This window comes from Anopheles merus, chromosome 2R (genome assembly GCF_017562075.2).
Source record: "Anopheles merus strain MAF chromosome 2R, AmerM5.1, whole genome shotgun sequence".
NCBI classification, from domain to species: domain Eukaryota; kingdom Metazoa; phylum Arthropoda; class Insecta; order Diptera; family Culicidae; genus Anopheles; species Anopheles merus.
The window spans coordinates 35,629,896-35,654,980 of record NC_054082.1 but is presented as its reverse complement, the minus strand read 5'-3'; the positions used below and the strand labels follow the sequence as shown (position 1 = coordinate 35,654,980).

Below are 25,085 nucleotides of genomic sequence, written 5' to 3'. Positions count from 1 at the left end.
TCCACGGTGCAGCCCACGACTACTCCCGGGGAGTGGTGTAACAATTCCACCGTGGCTTTTAGTTCCCATAAATCTGTTTTAAATGCAGTTGTAGGTTACGGTCTTGACAGATTCCGTGCAGTAATGTGTGCCGACAGTATCGCTCCACCCTCCTCGCAGATCAACACAATAGCAGGCGACGGCAGGGTGCCGTCCTGGTCGTGTTGTAATTGGCGTGGGTCATGAATGGCGCGTGGTGGTGGCGGCTGCTTTGCTGCAAATGCAACTGCAAATGCGGCAAGCGAGTGAATTGCATCTTTTGCGTGCAATGTTGCTCGGCTTGAGAGCCATTCGTCTTCTTTTGTTTGTGTTTGAGGAGAAAAAGGGGTTTGCTTCTACCGGGCATTTTGAAGAATGTGAGTTTTGAGTTGCAGTTGCATTAATAATTCAACATTTAACTGTTGCCTTTTGAGGGCCTTTTTTGGCAGTGTTTGGGAGGATTGATGGTGATGACAGTATGTTCAGGGAGATGGATGGAAAAGAACATGGAATGCCTAATGACCGTTTGCATATTTTCTCCATTGGATGCTTTATTAGATTTAGAGCTAAAGAGTGCTTTTGTTATCAACATAATAGACTAAAAAAGCGATGGAGTTTGAGTTTTAGCGAATGTTGCTTAAAATGCATAAATAATTACAACAGCTAAAAAGCCCGTTTGTGTGCGAAACAGTGAAGCAATAATAAACCGATTTCCCAACACCTCATCACCCACTTAGTCGCTTATTTTGGCACGGCCACTCGCTTAAATTCATACTGCAATCTATTATTCATTTTATTACCATCCTTCTTGCACCCCGCTGCCGCTGCTGTAGACCCGCCGCATTGTACAGCAATGTTTATGAAGTGCCACGGTGTGAATGAAAAATTTAACCGTACGTCTCATAAAATATTTCAAAACATGAAGCAACCTACAAAGCGTGCTAAAAAACCGTCATCACCCTCAGAAAGCTTCTTCCAGCAGTGGCAGCCAAACGCAAAGCCAAAATGAAGCGATGCCTTGGTGACGCCGTGGTGCATCTCGGGGTGGTGCATCTAGTGGGGCGCTAGGGGGGGGGGGGGGGGGTGGCTCTCCGGCTCAACGCCACACTTCAATAAAGCGCCATATTTTATCCGTTTTTGAAGATTAATTTTGTGCAATGCATTCGCAAACACCCGCCAAACCAACGGTTCCAGGCAGCGGGCCCGGGATCGATTTGGCAGCTCGCCGCGGGAACGGTGCCGTGTCCGATCGCTTTCGGGGGTGATCCGTCGTCGGCGTGACCATAAAAAGACACATTTCAATAAAAACCGGATTGTGTGTGTGGCACAACGGTGGTTGTGTTTTTTTGGTTTGTTGCATTCCCGGTTTATTTGGTTACTTATTTAGCCGTTGTGTCGGTGTGTTCGCGCTGGTTGGCATGTGGGACTTTGTTGTTGTTGTTGTAATGATGACACTGTTACGATAAGGGGTGATGCTTTTACGATACCCGGTACACCTGTAAGTGAGGGCCGTAAAGCGCCGTGCACAGGTTCGCCGATAGGGTTTGGTTTGATTGAGCATTCTAGGATGGAAGGAGGGGAGGACAACAAAAAGGCAACGTGTTGCCGTGCCGTGACGAATTAAGCGTACATTCTTGGTGACATCCAGTGGGGAATATTCCAGGGGTAAAAATGCAGTTTGAGAAGTGTTGGGCGAAGTGCTATTATGAATTGCAGTTGAGGAGGGGATTTTGAATTTTCGATCGAAGTGAATATTCCTTTCATTTGTCACACTTTCCATTAATAATGGTAAAGCTAACATTGCGAAACATTCACCTCAGCCTACCTAAAACTTTGTTTCACACTTTTAAAATAATAATTAAAATAACAATCAAATAATTGTCCGATACCCAATTTTAAAACATTTTCTGCACAATTTAGTCCCACCCATAATGGCTCTTATTTAAACAATTAATTTTAACCAACTTGTTGCGCGAACAGTTCGATCAGCAGAGAGAAAGCAGCCATGCCAAAGTGCGTAATTGCTATCGAAGCACATGATATGACACCACCCCACAGCCCCCCTGTTATTGGTTCCATTTGGCAAAATCAAATAAAAAAAAACAACATCACAATAAACAATGTTTCGTCCCGGACCAATGGAGGTAACACGATCCGTCCGTTTTTTTGCAAAATAATTGAATCCGTACGGGCAGGGAATCATCGCAGCCAATGATACAATCGGGTTCGTAATGATACGTTGTATCGACGGACGGCGCTTGTTTGCTGTCAGTCGATAATTGTAGTCCCCACCACGGTTCGGCCCCGCTCGAAGGGACAGCACAGGAAGGAGGGATTCGCTGTGTTTGCTGTTGTTAAATAAGTTTTAATACCGACCGATTATTAAATTACAATCATTTGCTACGCTTGCAGTTGTGTTTCGTTGGCTGCCTGGGTGTACTGGAGATGGAAGTAGCAAAAACAGTGTCTTGGGAGCAGCCTATCCCACGAGGTACGGAGTAAGAAAAGCTAGCAAAAAGTGGGAGAAGAAAAAAAAACGCACACAAATGCAGCAAGACAGTGAGCAATGATATGGGTTCAACATGTTCCATGTGCCGTTTGACGTCCAGATGGCACGTAACTAAGCTCATATCGAAGAAAGAGCCTCAACGCATTTCTGAGACATTTCCACCGGACAGTGCTTGGGTTTGGACAGGCCGGGAGCGACATAGACAACCTGCCAACCGGCGGTGGAAGTATAAATTGCCATTGCTCTGTTCTGCCTGCGAGGATGTTCGTACTTCCTCGGCTTATTCCCGTACACTCCGCGCTGCGTTACTACCGGACCGGGCAGTTAATGGAGTTATAATAGAGCCTTGCAGGCTTCGGGCTAGACATGGTCCATCTTGCTAGTAGAAGCTTTCGTTTTCTGTTGACCTTTTCTTTGCCGGCCAGCTTCTAGCTGAATTATTGGAGGGGACATTATGTGTGCGCAACGAAAGCAAGCCATCCTCTGCCAAACACCCTTTGGAAAGTGTTTGTTCGCGTGCCAGTGCAGCGATAATAATCCTTTTTGGTAGTGTTTGTTTTTCCTTTTTGCTTTCTCTGTCAAACAGAACTGAAGAAAAAGAGCTGCCATCCACTGTGAGTGTTGCTGTGGGCGGTTGAAAACACAAGGATTAAGCAGTAATTGGGACGGTTTCAGCGGTGTCTTAGCGGTCAAGAGGCAGTGCCTCGACCTCTAGCCCACTAGACCAATTGATCAGTCTGGCCGTACGTCTGCAGTGCCATGTTTGGGTGTCCTGTTCCACCCCGTACGACGGACGGTTGGGAGTGATTAATCGTTTTCAACACTACTCCCTTGTCCCCCCTTGTACTGGCTGGAGCGAATCGTTGGAGCGATTTTTCATGTTTTTTGGAGCTGAACCACCGGGGTGGGTTACAGGTTACCTTCTAGGAATTCGAACAGCGAATGAGTAATGTTCCAGTAAACAGCCCCGATACAGCCGGAACAGACAGAACTCATGCCGATTATGATAATTAGCTGTTTCTAAGCTGGAAGAAGTTAATTAATCGCAACGTGGCAATACGCAACCGTCGTGCGCACCTTTTGGCGATAAGAAATTGGTCCCCGGTGAGGAAGGAAAGGGCAGTGTCACCGCTCAGTACCCCACCGAAGGTAAAGTCGCTCAGCAGCACCGGTAGCACATTTATTATTTAAATCACCTACAAAACGGGTGTCCGTGCGTGTCGGCCGCGGCTAAGTAATTGCTAATGTTACTAATCGGACACTGCTTCATCTGTCATGTTGGTCCAATTTCGTCATGCTTCTGTACTAAACACACGCACACACGCGCACGAATGTGTATTGGAAGGGAGAGTGATCGCGGAAGAGCAGCTTTGGCTTGAATCCATCGCGCGCCGACTATTCCATGAGGGTACAACGAAGGCGACGGTGGGTGAGATAAATTATTTATACTGCTAAACGAAGAAGAGGACCCGATATTTATAGCTCCATTCCCGGTGCGTAATGCGAGCGCGGCGGAACGATTGCGGACTCCCATTTTTGCATGACCGATGACAGAGCATTAGCACGGGAGTTTGTAGTAGTTGTTGCGCGGTTGCTCTTGTTGTACCGCTAAAATTGACTCCACTAGTGAATCGGACCGGGCGTACGTAAAGATGATGAAGTGTTTCTTGAGCGAAGCCAAGATTTGGTACCGGTTGCTGTTGGGATTCAAACGATAGTTGCTGTTTTCGCTCAAGCACTTCTCTTGAGTGTGAAAAACGGCAACCATTACAAGGGCGAGTGAGCGAGTGGAAGAGAAAGGAGGGGCTTTTAATACAATATACTTACGCTAGAGTGGATGTCTAGTGGGTTCCCTTTAGTTAAGAGCTAGTGCAATAGGTTCGAAATCAATGGGAGCTATTTTTGGAGTTTGCCCTATTTGGTCAAATTCGATCGACTTTAGTGAAATAAACAAGCGTCGTTCCGCATTTACCATAAATCATTAATGACGCTTTACATCAATCCGTTCCACGGGCGTGTTTGAGGGTGCTTTTTCCCATCAACAAACAATTAAAACCGCATCAATATTTCCCGGGTGAGCAAGCAACGGATGAGGTCACCGTAAATCCGACCATTCCTTGGCAGAGTCGTACGATTCTGCTGTGCGTTCGTTGTAGCATGTTCAGCTCACCAATCTCACTCAGCGCGTCCGGCTACCGTGCCGTCATCAAATAAAACATGCAAAAAGGTTTCCACTCCCCACAAGCATGAGAGACAATAATGGGTAAAAACACCCCCCCCCCCCTTAATACTGGAGATGCTAGATTTTATTAGCATAACAGTCGTAATAATGATCGTTTCGCTAGTATCGGTTCGCCATTCATCATGTGAGGGAGACGTCTTCCTGCCCTTTTGATGTTTTTTGGCCATGCCTGCGCTGGTGCGCCGGGAGAAAGTAACGCCAACCGTGAACGATTTCCAACGTGTTTCCATCGTTTCGCCAACGGCGTGTCGTAAACGATTGACCCATTGACATCAGCTTCGTTGGATTGTGCGGGATTTTTGAGCCCACCCCCCGGGAATGTGCGAATTGAAGCTCCTGGTTTATGGCACCGACTGTGGCGGCGAGTTGGGGTAAAGTTTTACTGCCATCCGCCTGCTGTTGGGCTTAAAATGTTGAACAGAAAAAGGGTTTTTTAGACGAAAGTCAGAGAAGATGTGAAGTCACAAGCAACAAACAGAAACAGGGTGTAACAATCAGCAATGAAGGGAGAACAAAACAGAAGAAAAAAAAAACATATTCCATCCATCCTCACTGGAGAAGAATGAAGCGTACCAACTTGCTATTTCCTGAGAGTAGCTGTTGTCGGTCGCGATTGTCGGTCGAGATGGGAATGAAGTAGTACGTTTTTGTGCGACATTTTTCCCATCCCAGCGTTTCGGAAGAGTTGGATAAGAGCGTGAAAATTAAAATTAAAATTCATGAAACGGATTATTTATGACGGGGCGCATTTCCTACCATCCATCCACACTCATGGACAGTGATAAAAGCTCGGTAAATTGTGCCCTCGCTTCCCTCGCTTAATGAAATGGTGAGAAAATTCTGGGAGAGAGCAAAATGAGTTCGGAAGTGGAAATATCAGCCACCGGTCCGGGGTAGTTTGAGAAGAGTTTTCCGCGTTTTTACACGGGTACCGTGTATGGAACAGTTCTAGCGTTTCTATCACTGTTTGGCTTGGAGGTTTTAAACGGAAATTTAACGTACGTTAACATCAAACAAAGATTTCATTTGGAGGCAAAGGCTGGAAAACTATGTAGCTTGAATTGAAATAAGTTTTAAATTAAATATTCAAGAATCTTAGTTGAAACCTACAATTCAAGGCCAACTTCGCGCTGCACTGACGATCAATCGAACTGAAGCCATTGACTAGCCACTGTGAACGGTACTAGTACTACGAACATACTCTTTCATTCCCGGAAAACAACTTACACTCAATTCAGGTTAATGCAATAACCCCGGATTGAAGCAATTCAATTAAACATCCCGATGAAGCGAGTGTGCTTGTGTACACGCTTCTTCCTGCACCGAGTGTCGTAAGCGCTGTCGGAAGGCGAATTGCTTTGAATTGTAATGCGAACATTCACGATTGGGTTCCGTCCTGAATGACCCCAGACACCGCAGGATCTTGCAAATCTTGCCGCCCCGTGCGAAGCAGCTGTTGTGCGTGACTGTTTGGATCAGTGACCCGGTGTTCACTTGCCCTCTCTCTCTCTCTCTCTCTCTATCGGTCGTACTGCAACCGAGAAAACAACCGCATCGATTTTCCATTTGTCGCGTAATTTGATGCGTTTTTTTGTTCTTGTTGCTGCCATCCTTACCATGCTTCCGTTTCATAAAGTTAGTTCGAGTAGCAGGATGAGTAAATGGAGTCAGAAAGACAAACAAATAATTATCAACTAGAGTGACCCGGTTTCGGGTAATGATTGGTTCGAGTGCCGTCGTCGCTGGATCAGTCCTGAAAGCGAATGCCAAACGGCAAAAGGATGCTGCGTTGGAGAAAATGGAGAAGTTACTTTACCAGGTCGGTTGACCGGGAGTATGTATGGTTTAGATTCTGAGGGGGGAGGTATAAACCACACAACCACGAACAAGTCAAAACTGTTAACAGTGCACGAACCTCGTTGAAACTCGTCGTAGAAGTAGGTGCTGATGTTGTGCTTACACATCTCTGGACGGGTTTTGGCAGATGAAGCACGATGCCGAGAGTGAAAACAAAAAAGAAAAGAAAAGCTTTCCACGAAAGATTGATGATTTACTAGCTGTGTGGTAGTGTCCATGTTCCCCCCCCCCATTTTCGCTCACTTGTACTGCTTCGAGTGACAAATTTATGAGAGATGATCGTCTCGAAAAAGGTACGACAAGATACGCGCGCGCCTGATAGCTGATAACTGCGCAGCTGTACGTACTGTGCCCCGAGGATACTGTCCGCAGAAGCCATTGTGCGGATACTGTTTCGGTGTAATTTTTCTTTTGTGTAGGAGCTTAGCAGAGATTAACTTCAGGCGGGCGAAGAGTTGTGGGCAGTAATGAAATGTTTGGGGTTGAATATTGAATCGAATTTTCCGCACTTACTTCGCGGAAGGTCAAACAGTACGTATTGCATGGAGTTTATGAAGTTACGGGACCAAGTAATGTTTTAAAAGCAAAATCAATGAATAAAAACAATTTAAACTGTTATACGTTACAGTGTGGTTAATTTAGGAGAAAATGTGCTGAGAAGTTTGCAGCAACTGTTTAATTCGTGTTGAAGCAATTTTTCTCTCTTCCGTATTTCCGTTTCGTTTTCCAGATAAATTCATAACTAATAATGCATCAGCAACTCAAACTATTGGTTCAATTTATCGCCTGAGCAATTCTATTACTTCGGAATCCGCCTCAGTTCGTGGAAGATGGAGGAACAAATCCTAATTAATTTATTTAGTTGGAAATTTCTGAACGAATTTCTGAAAAATACAACAGAATCGTACAATTCTCCTTATTCATGATAACTCTATCAAAGTTTCGCTCATAATTGATAGCTAAAACAGTCGATTAATACTCAGAACTCTATCTTAAAACCTCGATTTAATGTTAATAATCACTCAATTCTAAAACACAAATCATTAAAATGTTAAACTTGTTCACTCAAATTTAAAATAAAAATCATCTGTTTATTGTTTTTTTATACATTAAACCCCCTGATAGCACCCATGAAATCCAAAGCATTTGCAATGGTAACATTTCACAAGAATAAAGCCGCAAAATCGTTTGGCTTCGTTTCCGTACCGTACAGTAAACTGTATCACATTCCACTGCCCGGTTATGGAAATCTCGTTAGTTGCGGATCGAAAAAAATTCTACGGAATAAACCGTTCCGAAATTGAACCACAACGTCCTTTCAATCAACTGTCAACCTGTGGGGATGTGTATTATTTTTTTATTCGTTGCTATCCCGTTGCCGGTAAATTCTCCATTCCGAGGATTGCTTTCTTCACTTCGCCGGCCAAGTGATGTTCGGCCCCTGAGTACTGCACCGGCCCGGGCAGCAGTTGAATTCAAGTTCAGCGAATGTGTATAAACTTCACAACTTATGATGCGGTTCTGGCAGGAGATCGTGCAAAGAAATAAAAAAAACCGAAGCCTTAAAAAAACATCAACACCAGGGTCACGTTACTGATTGGTTTCCGATTTAAATGCGGCAGTTTGTGTCGGTATTTGTGGGGTTGCATAAAGCGTTGGGTTTTTCCTCTTGTTTTTTTTTTTGCACAGCCACGCTATCGAGACCCTTTTCGGTGGGGATCGTTTGGTCATGTCATTTAATTAAGAATTTCACTATTCCCCCATCCGTCGGCTGCAGGCCCGAAGAAAGTTCGTCCTTCCTACTAGTAAGCATGTTCATTTTTGCACGCACATTCACACCGCGCTAATCAAGCCGGGAGTTACCGGGGCTGAAGTGAAAGGTGGCGCGGTGCGTGGTGACGAAAATTGGGAAGAAATATTGTACGGCCAGCCTTTAATCAGCCAACCCCGGCAAGGTTAACGCAATTTCGCTGTCCGTGGAGTCGCTGTCGCTGGAGTGGATCGTACAGGGGGTTGATTGGACAATACGAGCGGGCCATTGATAAGGATAATTTCTTTTGCGAGCTAAAATCGGTCGTCCGACAACGATCGGAGCAAAAAGGGTACCTTAATTAATGTTTGCACCTTCCAAGCGACGACTCTGCTTATCAGCGATGAATGTATGGTCGATGCTGCCGAGATAGCATCGCAAGGTTGATCGCTTGATTATGAATGCGTACGTGCGTTTGGTTCAATGTGAAAGTTTCACAGCCCCGCGTAAGGAGATGGTTCTCTGTGTGTGTGTTTTTAATTCCTTTTCTAAATTGTACCAATGTGCACAACAGAAAGGTTCAGAATGAACAATTTCACATTAAACTTTACCGGATATTATCGCAGGCCTTATTTGGCCGCTTTTCGTTTAACCCGGGTGACAAGGCATACTGTTATCGGTGGCATGCATCCACGCGACCATCTGATGCGCTTTGCATACTGCACCGTCATGGACGGCTGTCGGCGGCTTGAGTACACGTACGGAGCGACATGACACACATGTTCCATTAATTTGCCACCAGCGACGCTTATCCTAAGAGGTTGTGCTCGTGCTACACATTGCCGGGCGGTACGAATCGGAGGCGATCTCCTTCCCGGTCAGACGGCACAGAAAACGACAGGGCCGACGCAGGTCAAACGATCGAACAAAGCACCGTAAATGGTGAATGTAGATCAAAGCCGTTGCTTTCTTGTCGAGGGCTTAAAATATCGGTGAAATACCGATGCACCGCAAACCGAAACGTGAAACGGATTGCGGACAGTGGAGTGAAATCGGATAGTCTTGAGCGTTGATCGCACCTGACAGCTGTTGGATGTGTATGATCGTTTGGTGGGATATGCTGTTTTGCAATGGTGGGACGAAAATATCACATTTCGACGCATAATATTCGATGTCAGATTGTAATGGTGGGATTCGAAAAAATACTACCTGCGTGTAAATGTGTAGATCATGTAATTGGTAAATTGGATTCTGGTGATACGGTTGATTGGGTCCTCGAATGACAGGGAGTTGCGTTTTAATTTGGCCAATAAGTTTTATTTTTTAACTGTAGTTTTTATAAGGCCGTTTATCAAAAGCACCGAAAATGAAGAAAACTGTAACAATTTCAGGTAATTCGATGCTGTAACATCTATTTTGTAATAAAATATTTCTATAACCGTACGTCGAATTTCAAATTTAATCCTTACTAAATTGAAAAATCATTTTAACAATTCAACAACTGGAAAATATACGAAATCAATTTTTGGCTGGCTGCATTCAAGGGTAAAGATTCGCTTGACAGGAAACAATAAGCGCCGAATAAATACCACCTAAGGTGGTCCGCCCGTTCATTCATTCTTCTAGATGCACGTCACGAGAGCTTTAAATAAACTTCCGTGTTCATACGAGCAGCCACGCCAAACCTACGCAGATCAAACAATCGCGACCGGGTGAAGCAAGCCCTAATCACGTAAGAATTTATTAGAAGTTGTTATAAACATCGTTAGCCGGTTGTTTGATTGGGATTGGGTAAATGTTTTGTCAAGCTTCCCGAAATATATAACATCAGCCCGCCTCTCAAAACAACAGGTGGAAAGTTGCTTCCGATCACGACATCACGGAGCGGAGAGAAAACAAATAAAAATGACTCCAAATTTCCGGCTGATGGATACGTGCACGTGCTGAACGTGTAGACAGATCTGCTTGCCTTGTCTTGTATGCGCCCTTGCCGGCGCGCGTCCGTCTTGTGCTGTGATACGGTGCGATGCGGATCGTTTCTCGCGCTAGCTGAACCTCTACTTGCTGTACGATAATTAAACGGCTCATCAAACGCGTAACGTGACACGCGAGTCAACGGTTTTCCTGCAAATCTTCGTGTATGTAAGCTGGTAGCAAATGATGGCAGAAATCAACCTGCCATCAGCGTCTCTACTCTTAAGTCAACACAGTAAGACTGAAGCTATGGAACTGTTTATTTTGTTTGCTACATGCTTTTCTTTCCTCTCCTGACTCGACGCTAGCTTATAATGTTTTACCAAGCCTGTGCACGTGATGTTCGCATCTAATCAAAACGATGTGTGTGGAGAGGGGTATGGAGGCAAGAGACGTTGTCTGACTAAGTTGTTCCTAAAGCAAGAAATGTAAACGATACGCATGTTTTACCGCCAAAGGATGTAAGTGTTGCCAAAGTTTGCGTGACGTCTGGAGCTTTGCGTTGGCGGTTAGCATGCTAGCAACACTTTTGCACGTTAAGTGTGTGCTTGAAATGTGTGTTGTAAAACACCGAAAGACGCCAGGGACAACTGCCAAGGGCAGAGCCTTTGCTCAACACTTGCTGAGTGTTCATCCACAGAGAGAAGCTTTCCCGCCCCGGTGCTTAATTTCCGATCCCGAAAGTGACGCTTAAAAATCTACGAAAGTAAAAGAATGCCGAAAACAATCACGTTTCCGATTAACATTGTACAACAACAAAAAAACCGATTGTTAACAGTTGTATTAAGGCTTTGCTTGATTCTCTGAACTTAACTTAAAATCGTTTCTTAATTCATAGGAATACGTATCCTTCTCCTTTGCAAGTAACATTGATTGCAAGTAACATCCTCTTTTATACTCTCTCTTGCAAATTGTCACGATCGTTCAACCTATAATATGGTAAGAGGATTATGGTTTATAGCGAAGGAAAATATGAATCCATTTTCAAAGTGAAATCAAAATTAGCATCCTTAGAACGAGTTCGATTGCTTAATCCTGTAACGATCCGTCCTTAAACCTGTACGCTTGATTTCGCATCAAAATTAATTTAACGAACAGTAGGACGATTAAATCATTAATATTTCAGCACAAATTAAACCCCCCTTTGGGTGCCTTACTGTCGCATTAATGTCCACTTGTAGTCTTCGCTAAAAAGAAGAGAAAAGTAAAACCTGTTCACTATCGTCTAGAGGTCGTGGGTTAATAAGCAGATACTTTATGCCATTTGTTATCGCGTTCTATTAAAGCCGTGCGCTGCCCAAAGCTTTATCAACGCGGGAAAAACAAACCCACCCGCTTCCGCTTGCCACTTGCGACTGATAATTTACCCGTAGCCGGAAGGTACTGGGGTATCGCCGTTGCGGTTCTGGTGAGGTGAGACGGTAATTTTCAGCATCGTTGAACCTGTCATAAATTATCATTAGCGTACCCGTTTATCGCCTTCGCCAGAGCTTCACGGTTTTATCTTCGGGGGTTTTATTTTATCTCTCATTCCGGAGGTCCAACCCACCGTCTGCTCCCCTCCAATCCAAGTAGAGCATCAATTCGTACCGTCTCCCGTTCGCTTGGGTGATCGAAGGAGTTAATAACCGAAATTCGACCGGTTTGCTGTTAAAAAATCGGTCGCCGTGGCTGCACTGCCAATCCACGCCATCGACGAATACGAGGGTGAAAGAAGAGACACGGGACTCGCGAATGTCTCCTCAAAAAGTGCACTATCGAAAAATGAGGGGGGGAAACACAAAAAAAACCCCACCAACCGTTCGGCATTCGTCAGCAGTTCCTCGCCGGATCTGCGGCGAAGGTCGTAAACATCGAATTTAAAAGGCTTCTCCGTGCTGGTTTTCAAGCGATGCACGATGCCACGAGTTCAGGAAGGCATTTCGGGTTTCGGACGTATGATTTGCGAAAATGAACCCATTCGGGTGGAATTTATCGTTGGCCATTTGGCGCATTTGAAGGAAACCGTCCCAGCATCCGGTGAACACAATCCAGCCGAGTAAAAACCGAGCGCGCCAGTTTGGGGATGGGATAATGAAGAAATAACGCATTGTTGCTCTGGGTTATGAGAGGTTATTATCATCACTACACTGTGAAACAAAGTTGCACAAACAAGAGGCGTGTGTAGTTGTTTCCGATGTACTGTTGCGACAGACGAGTAGGCATTGAATTTTGACGTTTGATGTTCGTGAAGTTCGTGGTAATCATAGTGAGCGCTACTTGGCGCTCATTGGCGTACTAAGCATCAGAGTTCCCGAGTGAAGCTTCAATAAGTAATGAATGTAATAAAGTGCTATAAAGAACGAAACTGCTCATACATCATATAAACATTAGTTTTTGGTGAGTTAAAAACCAGCCGCTAGCCATCAAAACATCCTTTTATCAAATTTCATGTCTTTCAAAACGAGCATCATCCTTGCGGCTATCCTTGACCTGCGATGGTGAGTTTTCTCAAGCAGAAGGCCTACCATTTTTATCTTCCTGATTTGATTTAACCGCCCAATTCCGCTCTGTCCCTGTCCGGCATCCTGTCCGTGGCTGCCGAAACCATCCCTTCATTTATCACACACCGACCAGCCAACGGACGTTACGGTTAACTGTGCTGTGGGTATGTTTCGGTACCAGATAGGTCATCCGGGGTACGGTGGATGAGTTGCTCCAGTTTTGGCTAGCTGGTATCGGGATGGGAGGTTTTTTCGACCTTCCGTTTGCGCTTCATTCGCCATTCGGCCCTTATCGGTCGGTCGTCTAATGTTCGAGCAGCATAAATGTAATGATGCGGGACAGAAAGGGTTTCCAAGCTATTGTTTTGACGTTTCGGCGGTGTTTTTCCACCGACTGGCAGATTCGGGATGACAGAGCGTAACGTTAGAAAAGCACACTGTCCAAATAAGCTCCCGAGAACGGATGTATAGCAAGCGTTCTTTCGCTACGTAATGATCTGTTTACGTTCGCTGGCGTATCATAAATAAAATTGCTCCGTGTTTTTGTGCATCTGTACTGGCTCATTTACCTTCCTTGTGTGCGTGCCTAAAGTTTCTATAAATGATCAGCAGTAAAAACTGACCCACAAATGTGTAGAAATGTGTTTGTGTGTGTGCGTAACGTGGTCAGACAGCGGGGTGGGGTTTGGTGGGATGAGACCATTTTGTACACTGGTCGATCGTGTATGTGTGTGTTGACTATTCAACCCGGACCGGTTCCTTCCGGTTGGAGTGATTCCCAACGCTTTGGTTGTGATTGAAAATTGATGACGCTGCCAATGGTCAGTTTTTACTCTCGGCTAACCTCTCTTCGTAAGCCGCCCCAGCACCGGGTAGCACACAAATGGGATAAAAACGGTCTCGTTTTGACCGGTCGAACGATACGCAGCCTTGTCACCAAGCATGTGACGGAAGGGAAGGGTTTGTGTGATTGAATAACCGATTTCCTGTTTCAATTTTCTGCACTTTATGTAACCCACACACTTCTTCAGTGTCCTTTATAGTACATCATGCCGGAAAACCATTTCCTGGCCCTTTCTCCTGTCGATCGGGAATAAATGAAATACCGAAACAGCATCCAACCACTCAAGGCTACAGCTGGCGGGACCACATTTGTTGAACGTTCTTCCCATGTGCACAACAGCACAACCCCACAGTCCTGGCGCTGGGGGGGAAAAGCACTTTGCAGTTTTTCTCCGATTTTTTTTCCGTCTACCTTCTCCAGAAGCTGAAGCGCTCTTGAAAAGCGTTTCGATAAGGGCTTCAACGGAACGGTACAGCTCCCCCAAAGTGTGCTTGTAAACGTGAATTTATAAGAAAAGCCTCTATCGGTCCGGGGAACGAATGCTGGGGCAGAACTTGTGAACATTTTAATGGTGCCGTGCTGGAGGGTTTGCTGAGTAGCTGAGAATAATGAACATTTTTACAAGCAAACTACCCCAAAAGGCGCTCTTGCGGTATGCGCCGATCGAAGCAGAAACGTAGTAAGATTTGAGGGGGTGAAAACTTAACCTTGGTAAGCGGACTTTTCGACTGGCGAGACTAAATAGAGCAACAGTTTGAGTGGTGGAAAGCATTCAAGGGATATAAAAGGCAAATTGAATAGCAAATTGCATAGCTTTAGGCGTTTTAATGATAGCGTACAACTGATTGCAACTTTGTTGATGGAAACTTTTCCGAGGAAGGAAGTGAATGTTTAAAAAAGAATATTTCATCTTGCATGTCTACTATACACCTTACAGTCCCATGCTAGCTCGAATCGTCCATAAACTGCAAGCTAGATCGTTTTAAAAGCGATTTCGTTTCGCAAGGCAATTAAATTACTCACCCTGTATAAACACGGTGTCTTGGCCGGTCTTGTTTCGCGGGATGAAAAGCAAACCCCGCGTTTCGGCAGCCTGTCGGGCAAATGGGAAAAGATATTTCCATTCCGCTCGACAATGAACGCCTCCCGTCCATTTCTTCCATTGTACAGCTTCCACCAAGCCTTTCGAAAACACAGGCCATTAATCAATTAGCTGCAATTTGCACCCGTTGACAACTGTATTTATACAATCCGGTAGTGGATGGGGGAAGGCAGCGGTAGCGGTAGCGGAAAAACAAAAACACATGCAGCGAAAGCACATGCTAAGTGGGCTGCAAATGGTTTTACGGCCGCGTGCTGCCAGACCAGATACAAAAAAAAGGGAAGCACTCGGTGGTGCGCCTGCAGTCGGCGGGCAAAAAGTGCACCAAGAAAACGGGCCGGAAAATGCATTGCCAAGATGGTTTGCCGGTGTGTGTGTGCGTGTGTGCGGTTTTTGGATTGTGGGGAGTGAATAATGCGCAATCCATCGGACCGTGGTTGGCCTGCAAATGCGCTCAGTGACTAATTTGTCCTTTTAGTCATGATTTTTCACACTGCTGCTGTTTTCCTTCCCATTTTCCTTTTATTGTACGAAGCGATCTCTCGACGCAGTGTTGGTAAATGTTTTAGACATGCAATTTGTTAAATGACTACCTACTGGGGGAGAGGTTTTATGTTCATTCTTTTCCACGATTTTTCCTTTTCTAGAGCGCCCTTGTAAATGATTATCTCATTGAGGGGTTATATTTAGCGCTGTGTAAACTCGCCTACACGCAGGTAAAATCATACAAATTAACATCAATCCTGCGCTTCCCGCGTCTCCTGCACACGAGGAAAATCATTATGTAGGCGGTAAAATTATAATTATAAACTTGTATGGCTTTGTGTTGCATTTTCCGCGTACAATTTTTGCCACCCAACCTTTCCCAGCAGGAGTATAAGCGCGGGAGCCGTCAGAGGTGCGCCTTTGTCTATGCACTTGAATGACATATTGGTCATGTTGTCTGGTTGGCGTCATTTGGTCCCGTAGATTGGGTTTTTGTGTACGCTAGCCGCTCGCTTAATTGAATCGATGAAGCTTAACAAAGTGGGGTGAAAAATGTAACAAAAAAAAAAAAAACCGTGCCCAAAATATACATGCACGATCAGCATGCTCATGATTGCAACAATCCTGCCGGCGAGACAACAGCGTGATTGTTTGTGTGTGTGTATTTTTTTGTGTTTTCTCTGTCAGTTAGCTTGCTTGAAACAATAGCTTCGTTGGTGGGGCAGATCCTCATTTGGGCAGACCCTTTTGGAGGTGACAAATGGGCGAGCTATTCTTCTCGCGCGCACACAAACACAATGTTCGTGTGCTGACGCGTAAGCCAGCTGAGGAGGTGGGAAAACGATGGAAAGGTGTTTGCGTTTTAGCGCAACGAAAGCTAGCGCAGTTTTGTTTTTGGCTGGTATGTTCCGAAAAAACTGTTTGATGAGTAATGGTTTTGTCGCCACCACAAAACAGTCAAAACCCCCTCCGTTCTTTAGGGAGAGGTGAGTTGCTATTTTGTGGATTCATCCAGCAATGTTGACACTATGTTTCTTGCACACTTTATGGTGAGACTCTGTGTGTGTGTTGTGTTTTTTTTTTCTTTATTGATCGAGCACTATAAAATCAATAGTAGACGCAGAAAAAAAGAGGACTAAACGGCAAATCCGTGCCATGAAAAACACGTCTGGCCGGTGTTTGACAGTTGATAGATTTCCCCGCTCGGAGAAGAACGTTCGCACTGACCCGTCGTGTGCCGTTGGTACGGTGGACAGCACGCGATTTTTTTGCGAGAAAAAAAAACACACACACACACACACACACACTTTCCATGCTAGTTTCAAGCTGCTCTGAAACTAATTGCCAATTTGATGAACTTACTACACTGGAGCTGACAATCTGTCATGTCTCGTGCCACTAATGGTAGTACCGTTCGGGAAGGTTGTACACCGGCGAACAGCTTTCCAGCATTTGCTGGACAGCTAGTAATTGCCAGTAATCGGCGCTGTTTGTTTTCTCCAATTAGCCCAAACGTCTCCGGAGAGATAAATATTTGCCCCGGTAAAAGGGGTGTCCGTGTGTGTCCCCGCGGGCCAGGTTGTGTAAATAAATAAATAAATGGGGGTTTTCGTTCATTGCCAAGTAAAAGCGATGACTGAGTTCGTGTTCGTGTAGTGGAATTTTGAAGTGCATTTCACTTCCCCAGTAGTCAGTAGGTAGTTTATGGATATAGTTTTTTTTTCGTTTTCAATTCTGGGTTTATTTCCACCGCAGAAACCAGGAAACGGTGAGTCCATCAAAACCACAAACACTTCACCCCCCATTTGTTTATGCACACTATAAGTAATATCCGTTCCGATTGCTTCATATTCCGTTGCGTTCCTCTATTGAAGCTTACCCCTTGTCCTGGGGCAGCAATGCACCACTATTCGATATGCACAATCCAACGATTCTTACAGCGTAAATCCGAGGGAATGAGGTATCGATCGCGTCGCATTCGAATGTAGTGCATCGCTTCAAGAATAACTCGTGCGCAGGGAGAAGCGCGGGTTGAGCGCGACTATTTGCGTGTCGTTCGCAGCTACCGGAACCGATGTGGTGTAGGAATGGATCGTACGTTGTGAATATTTTCAGAGCTTGGAGTACTGGGGTTCAGTTTGTTCCAAACAAACGTTTATTATTACTATCAGGAAGGAAAACTGCAAATAATGCTGAAGAGTTTGAGGGATTTGCTTGTTATTGTGTGTCATTGGAGAGACAGTTACGTCCACAATAGAGTTGATCGTCGGTTTTTGGAAAAATGATGGATCGTATCATCAGATTAGTACCCAAGGCGGGCTTGTCTTTAACACTCTCTATTTGAAAACGATGGACAAAATAGTTGTCGGGTTCCATAACTGTCAGGATTATCCTTCCAGATCCAGATAAGTTCCAGGGGGTAAACTCAAAGCAATTCCTGACCAAATTAATTCCAACTATTTCATAAAAATTTGTTTCTATTTTTAATTTAAAATAATCAATCAAGAAAACAATTTTCCATAACTTCCAACTGAACAAGAATTTCTCGTACAGTTCCACGGAAACGTTGCTACAATTTCATTCCGTTTGCTAGCTTTGTTTTTGGCGTAACTGGAATGCATTTCAAACCCCACCACTACTACTACCGACCGACTGCACTGCAAACGGTGACGTACATCTCGGTGTGGTTAAGCGCGTTCATTCACCTGATTCAGATACTTAATCCTTCCCCAACAAACCGATTCACTGGGACGCGTGGGAGGGGAATGGCTCACTGGTTTTCCGCACTGGGCGGCCAATTTAATTACTCAATTAGCAAATCTTCAAAGCGCAATGCGGCTCCGCGCACCGTTCGGGTGCATCAACCGGCTGGAATGCGAAGCGCTCGGGACGCCGGAATGGTCCGCGCAACCGAACGCAGATACAACTTTAATTGAAATGTAATGGAAAAATGTAAATCTTTCCCCTTTTCTGCATGCCCCTGCATGCTTTTCTCGGCCGCATTTTCTGCCCCTGCTGCAACTGGCCAGATCGCGGTGGCGTGAAGGGCTGCGGGCAGCTAGCGAAATGAGGCTAGCAAACATTGCTTGTTTTGATTGTCGTGTACGATCTGTCAAACGGCTCCGCCGTCGCAACAACTCGAGCTGTGTGACCGCTGGCGGCGTGTCCAATTAATTGCCGACATATGGAACAGTGAATTTTGCGTTCGTGGGAGACGATTGGGATGGATGTGCGCTCGGGTGGGATGTTTGGAATTGTGTTTGATGTTTTGCTTTTTTGTGTGTGTGTGTATTATTATTCCTCCAATAATGCAAGTGAAAGTAAACATCGCACAGATCATCGCGCCTTCTCGACCATATGCCCGACGGTTGCCGTTTATTGTTTGTCAGCCGGGAAAGCAAACATTGCCACCAATGAGTGTGCCGTTTTCTTCCGCGATGCGCTCGCTGCCGACCCTCCCCTCCCTCCCCCACCCCCTCACCCCCACCATAGGGGCCAGGCAAGATGCACCGTAAATCGGTACGAAGAATAATCATCGCGCAAAAACAACAAACCCATCGCACCAGCCCACTGATCACCGGCCATTTGTACTCGCATCGCGACGACAAGCAGGACGATTTAAGTGCAACAAGTTGGCGCACCGTTAAAACAAAACGCACGAAATGAAATAAGTTTACACCGCAGGTACACACACCACGGATGGGAGCAGCGAGCGTGCAATATTTTATCACCACCTTCTGCGTCGAAAACACACAACAGCGACGGGCTTGTGACGAAGGTATTGCCATTTAACCGACTCTGGTAGAGGCATTGCTGGATGCATGCCTGTATTTTGCAGGCGGGCCGGGAAATTCCTTTCCCGACAACGTGCTCGTCATCTCCGCGGAGCACACGGTTGCAAGTTTGTTGCACACGATGGACCCGGGACAAAAGGACCCACCCCGGGAATGGTGTGGCAGGTTCGCACGCAATTTAATTTGCACTCGACGCTTGGCTGGCCGGGTTTTGTTAAATAAAACTTCTCATTACGCAAACGTGCCAGGAATTTACTCATTTTCCTGGTAGCGTTTTATGCACTGGAAAAGTTGCGCAGTAAACCGTTCTAATGTGTGCGGTTGTTTATTTTTCTCTTTCGAAGAAAAAAAGCGGCTTTGAATGGTGTTTTTATTCGAGAGACAAAAAAGAATGTAACCAATTCGTACCACATGATACCATTCCAGCTGGCTGCCCTTTTCTTGTAAGTTATCGTGAAAATTGTTGTGTTTCGAGAAATCTGTTACTTGTGCAGTACTGAAACAGTGTGGTTAAGAACTGTTCCCACCGGAGTACAAAGTACTGGAGGATATATAAGATATATATTTTTTTATATTTCTGGGAATGGCTTAATGCCCAAAGTTTGTCTTCAATACACGATGAGATTTGGCTTTGCAAAATATAGAATCTATTTCTTGGTCTGAATCAGTAGGAAACCATCATCACTTTTTCGCTGATCCATTGATTGCCATTGATTAACTTTGAAATTGTTGAAACGATCGTCGGCTGCCCCACGATGGCGAACCGTAAAATATGCTCCGCCACTTCAAAAAGTAATCCAATGTCTCCGGAGCAGATTTAGCTCCGCGGCGAAAGCAATAATCATCAGTCAAGGTAGCAGGTTAACTCAATAATCCGTCCGTACCAGCCATCCTTCGTACCCTTTTGCTTCGGCGGCACTGGTGGAATTACTTACGGTACGGTTTCGCTGCCCGGAACACTGATGTGCTGATGTTGTAACCCTATTGGCCAACAGGTACACGTCGGTTATTACTCTCCTTTCGTTTTGTGATTGAGCAAAGACACATTGCTTGCCAACGGCCACCGTTACTGCCCATTCTCGCAAGGGAACGAAATGATGAATCGATTGAAACCCATGTCGGTGGCCCATATGTCAGATCCGCTATGCGGGGCCGCTTTTTACATCGGTGACGATTCGCGGCAAAGTCGCTTTGGGTGGCACCTAGTTTGTGAAGCGTGCAGGCCAAACCGGTGGACGCTTCCTACCAGCGATGGGTGCGATCAAAGCGTTTGAAGGTTTATGGCTTCATGGCTGGGAATGGCGAATCGGTGCAGCGTTACGATGCCGCGAAATAGTTCGCCAATTGGTTGAATTCTGAGCACACACACACACGGAGTGCAGCATGACGGATGGTATTAAAACCGGCGCGGCAATGTGTGGTTTTCACGTCATTTTTTGGGAAACATTCCCCCCCCCCGTCCTATATTTCCATACAAAACTCAGTACGATGGGATTGGCCCAAGAGCGCGTACAAACCTTGTGTACTATTAGTACTACGCAATGGAGACGACAGCATTTTTGGGATCGCTCGATTCCAATTGCTCGACTACAGCCTGGCCTCATGAATTCGTCCACGTACGAAGTGAAACGGAACGGGGGGGGCGGGGGGGGGGGTTTACTCAGCAACGCAAAAACAGTATACGCAGCCAAATCGCATAAATAACGCGCGTCAAGGGAAGCAGAGCGTTGGGGGCTCAGCATTCTTCAGGTCAGCTCGAATTATGTCAGGGCGCATCGCAATTCGCAAAAAGGGCAACGGAGTCGAATGTACGAATAGTACCACTGCGGAATGTGGAATGAATTTTAGCGAGATTGAGCGTGCTGATCCACCTTAAAAGAAGGTTGGAGGGTTTGTTTTTGACCGGTTGTTGGCAAACAGTGTAGCACGCTTTTGGGGCCGGAAAAAGTAATTATTCTTGGGGCAAACTTTTACTTAATACTGGGAAGCAATAAATTTCCCCGATATCAACCCTCTGAAGTGGAATGGCGAGAGGAGAGGGATATTGCTGACACGGTGTAACTCAATTACGCGGAGCAGCACAAACAACTTTTGCTGGAGCGCTGCCAATAGTGTTTTTGGATATTTATTCTTGCATTAATATGGATGATTCAGTTGTCACACCATAGTATCTGGAGCACTTCTCCTTCTTCTGTTTCGAACAAACAGCTTCTTTTAATGCTATGTACAACTTCCACTTCCAGCCTGCTAACGCTTCCGTGCTTGCCGCTTCGTTCCTGCTTCGATCCGTACAACAGACACAACACGCAACCGCACCCGCTGTGGCATTCGTTCCTTCGGAGATGATACCCGGCAGTACGGAAGTGCTCGCGGAACCATGCTGCCAATTCTTACCTGGGCCTACCTGCGTCATATTGCCGTCCAGTACCATGCGGAAGCACAGGATCCGTACGGCAGCGTGCAGCTTGTATCAGCAAACCCGCCCCTCGGCACGGAACACGCCGGCCACGCCGGGTACGATTGCGCTCCCCTGCCACTGTTTGCGCTTCCGCGCGACATCGACTCGAGCGACTCGGGCAGCAGCCACTTAGAGCGTGCGGTAGAGCTGACCTTCAGCCCGGCCGGTTGTCGCCTGCCGCCACGGTGGGCCATCCGCAACGACACGTTCCGACCGTTCCAGCAGTCGGCCAAGCTTGCCGGTGGCGGTGGGATGAACATGCGTTTCCGCGACCAGACGGACACGTACACGGGCAGCTCGGGCAGCAGCACGCAGATTGCAGCCTTCCCGCTGGTCCACAGCTCAGCGGTCGTCCCAGAGTCGGTGGATGCAGCGCACAGCAGTAGTGTAGGGGGTGGACTTGGCTCGGTTGGCTCATTCGTTGCCGTCAACGATGTCATTGGCATGAACATTACGCCGGCATTATCACAGGTAAGATCAGCTGTTCTTGCTTTCGCGTGTTTTTTTTCTTTCTTTTTGCCTTGAACCAAATTGGAAGAACACAATGGCGTCGCGCGCTTTTCCTCAAACCTCACTGTAAAACGGAGTCGTAAATTTTTACAGGTTCTTTTAGCGCCTCCCGCCACCAGTGCCGGCTCCGGTGCGTCCATCATTGCCGCGGTGAACGGTGCCGCGGCCGATGACAACGGAACGCGCGGCGAGGAAATAAATTCCTTTTACTTTTATGAGGTAAGTTTTGCGTGCGTTTCGCGTTGCTATTACGCCCTCCCCTCCTACCCCCCCCCCCCCCCCCCTCTGTCATCGAATCACTACAGTGCGGGTAATGTTTGTTTTTGGGGTGGAGCGAGGAAGGGCGCGGGCCGGTACAAAACAAATCCTTATTCCGTCCGCGCATCCATCCCCCATGCATGCGTGCGATGGTCGAGAGTGGGACATTGGGTGTAATAAAAGTATACGGGCGTGCATTAGTGCGCACGGTTGACGAGGTTTTTTGGCCGAATCGAGTGGGGAACAGGAGCCTCTGCATTACCATCAGATTGGTGCTTCCTCTTCCCCGCCCCCTGCAGCGGCTTTTATGAAGTCATCAACGCTTCTTATCGTGGTCGAAACTTTCGCTCGGTAAATACCCCCGCAACGGCAGCAGCAGCAGCAGGGGGAGGATTGATCCTTCACGGTTAAGGCACGAGCAGCAGCTCCGGTAAATGGCCATTGCATTGCGTGCGTCGTGAAGATCAAAGAAGAGATGAGACACACACAGACAAACACACAGAGACTTGTAAGAGTTAGGGATGAAAAATCTCACTGCCCCAAGATTCTTTGCAAAGCCACCGAACCAACCGCCGGTTGATTGTGATCCAGGCAACCGCACAACAACAAATTGTTGTAGCTTCGCTATGATGGACATTTCGGTCGCACTCTGATGGGGGTGGTTTCGTGACACACACATACACACAGCTTGAACCACTTGCCGGGTTCTAATTTTGCTTCTCGTTTGGCAGTGTTGGCGGCAAGCAGAGAAAACATTTTTGGCATTATCGGTTTTATCATTGACCTGCCCTGTTCGTGCTGGGACGGGGATGTGTACGTGGCAACGCGCCGAACGTAGCAACGCGTTGCTGCACTGAATTGATTTTGTCTAGACGGAATAATTTATAGAGATTGTGTTCGATTCAAACACGGGGCGGTCGGGGAGGGGGAAAGGAACATGCCAGGACGTCATGCCAACGCCATTCGTGAGTTGCGATGGGGAGCGATTCCGTTGCGTTAGAATTCGCCAGAAGCGCACGCACACACTGCTTAGTGGTGTGGAATGTTGTGCGGCGCAACCGATGGGAGACCATTCCCCACCGGGATGTAGCTTAGGGGATGAGGGACGAAAGGTGAAGAATTAGTAACGTTGGGATGGTAAAACACGGGAAGAAGGGTGGAATGTGTCCTTCCCCGAGAAGCTGGTGGAGATTGTAAATGGCGTGCGATGTAATCGTGCCGAGAGTTATTTGATGAGGTTGGGTTGTAAATTATAACTAAAGAATAGGTCAGCAAGCTCAAACGCCTGTTGCAATTGGCTGGGGCAAAAATTTGTAAACGGACAAAATGTTAAGGGTAAATGGACTGTCCGCAAAGAATTTTTTATTAGGTACGAATGTGATTCCAAAAGTTTAGTTTTCTGAATTAATTTTGAGAAAATAGATCCAATATGAAGACGATAGCAAAATTAATTCCCACTCCCGATCTGAAGGGCGTTCTTCGAGTATAACTCATAGCTAAGCAATTTTAATACAAGTAAGCATAGCTCGACACACGCTTCAAGTGTTGCTTAAGAATTGAACTAAGAGCCTTAAACGTAAGCGGTTCTAAAGAAACTTTCAAGCTGTGGCAGCGGTATACGAGCGTCGCACTAGATCATACAATGTTTAAACAGGACTAAAGCGTGTTTTATCGTTTGCTTATACGCGCGTACGATGCTTTACTTCATACCGAAATCCACTTCTGGCTAGCTTCAATGAGGCAAGGTTCCTTCGTTTTATGACTACCCCGTTTCACGATACGGGGTTTGTTTTTTTGTGTGTGTAAGAAAGAGCCCTAATAAAAGCTCAAGTGCCGGCAAATGGATTTGCTTATCGATAATCGCGTTTAATAGCACGAGCGAAACAATGACGGTAGCAGAATTGCACCCTCGTTGTTGGCTAGATGACAAAACGCTTGGCGCCAACGGAACGGAATCCATTTCAACTTTCAAACCCCTGCGGAGGACCCGGAAAAATAACCCCCCTCCCCCAAATGATGGCAATAACCTTCCGGGAAAACAGGCACTTCGCGCCTGGAGAAGCGATTAGTTATCGAACGCGAGCGTGTGACGATCCGGTTCCGGTCGTGCAGTCCCCCAAAAAAAACCCCACGTCGTTGGTGAAAATTTACGACCACGCACATAACTTTCTGTCCGGCACTGCCGGAAGTGTGGGTGTGTGTGCGTGAAGGGGGTAGTAATACGTTGACAGCTGGATCGCTGGACATAGTGCACTGCTGGTTTTGTTGGGCGTTTAGTGTGTATCCTCCGAAAAACCAGGCCACCGAATCGCCAATAGGGGTGCTGTGTGAGGTCGTAAAAGCGTACCCATACACAACAACAAACACGTCACTTAACCCAGTTTTCTGAGCAACTCCTGCTGCTGGAAGCGGAAGCGATCGCGCCACAAAACCGAAAGCAACAACTAGAAGCAATTAAAATTGCTTATCAACTATGCTGGACTGTAGAATGGTCGGATATGAGGAGCAGAGCGCGTGTGATACTGGAACACGCCAGGGAATGCCAACCAGGGACCAATGCCTGTAATATGACGGTCGATAAAGGGGGGTTTGTCGTTGACGAAAGCGTGTCCAATTCCGGGAGTCCTATCGCGAGAGTTCTTTGAAGAGACACCAATACACCGTACGAGCTTCGGCGCTGAGCTGCATCAAACGCGGCACCCCCTTGAGCTTAACCGATTCGGAACCATGTTTGTCCTTTTTTCTTGCCCGATCCCTCCAATCCTTCACTATAGACTGAGATTTAAAAGTAGGGAAGGGT

The 25,085-nt window shown here is 46.3% G+C and overlaps 1 protein-coding gene across 1 annotated transcript in view; it reads left to right on the top strand.

Annotated features, from left to right (window-relative positions):
* Positions 1-25,085, top strand: part of LOC121587926 (cardioacceleratory peptide receptor-like) — a 49,582-nt gene that overhangs the window by 1,641 nt on the left and 22,856 nt on the right. Inside the window, exons 2-3 of the mRNA XM_041905281.1 lie at positions 21,303-21,988; positions 22,121-22,246. Of these exons, the coding sequence (XP_041761215.1) occupies positions 21,437-21,988; positions 22,121-22,246 (678 nt within the window). The 5' untranslated portion in view covers positions 21,303-21,436. The remainder of the gene's footprint in view (positions 1-21,302; positions 21,989-22,120; positions 22,247-25,085) is intronic.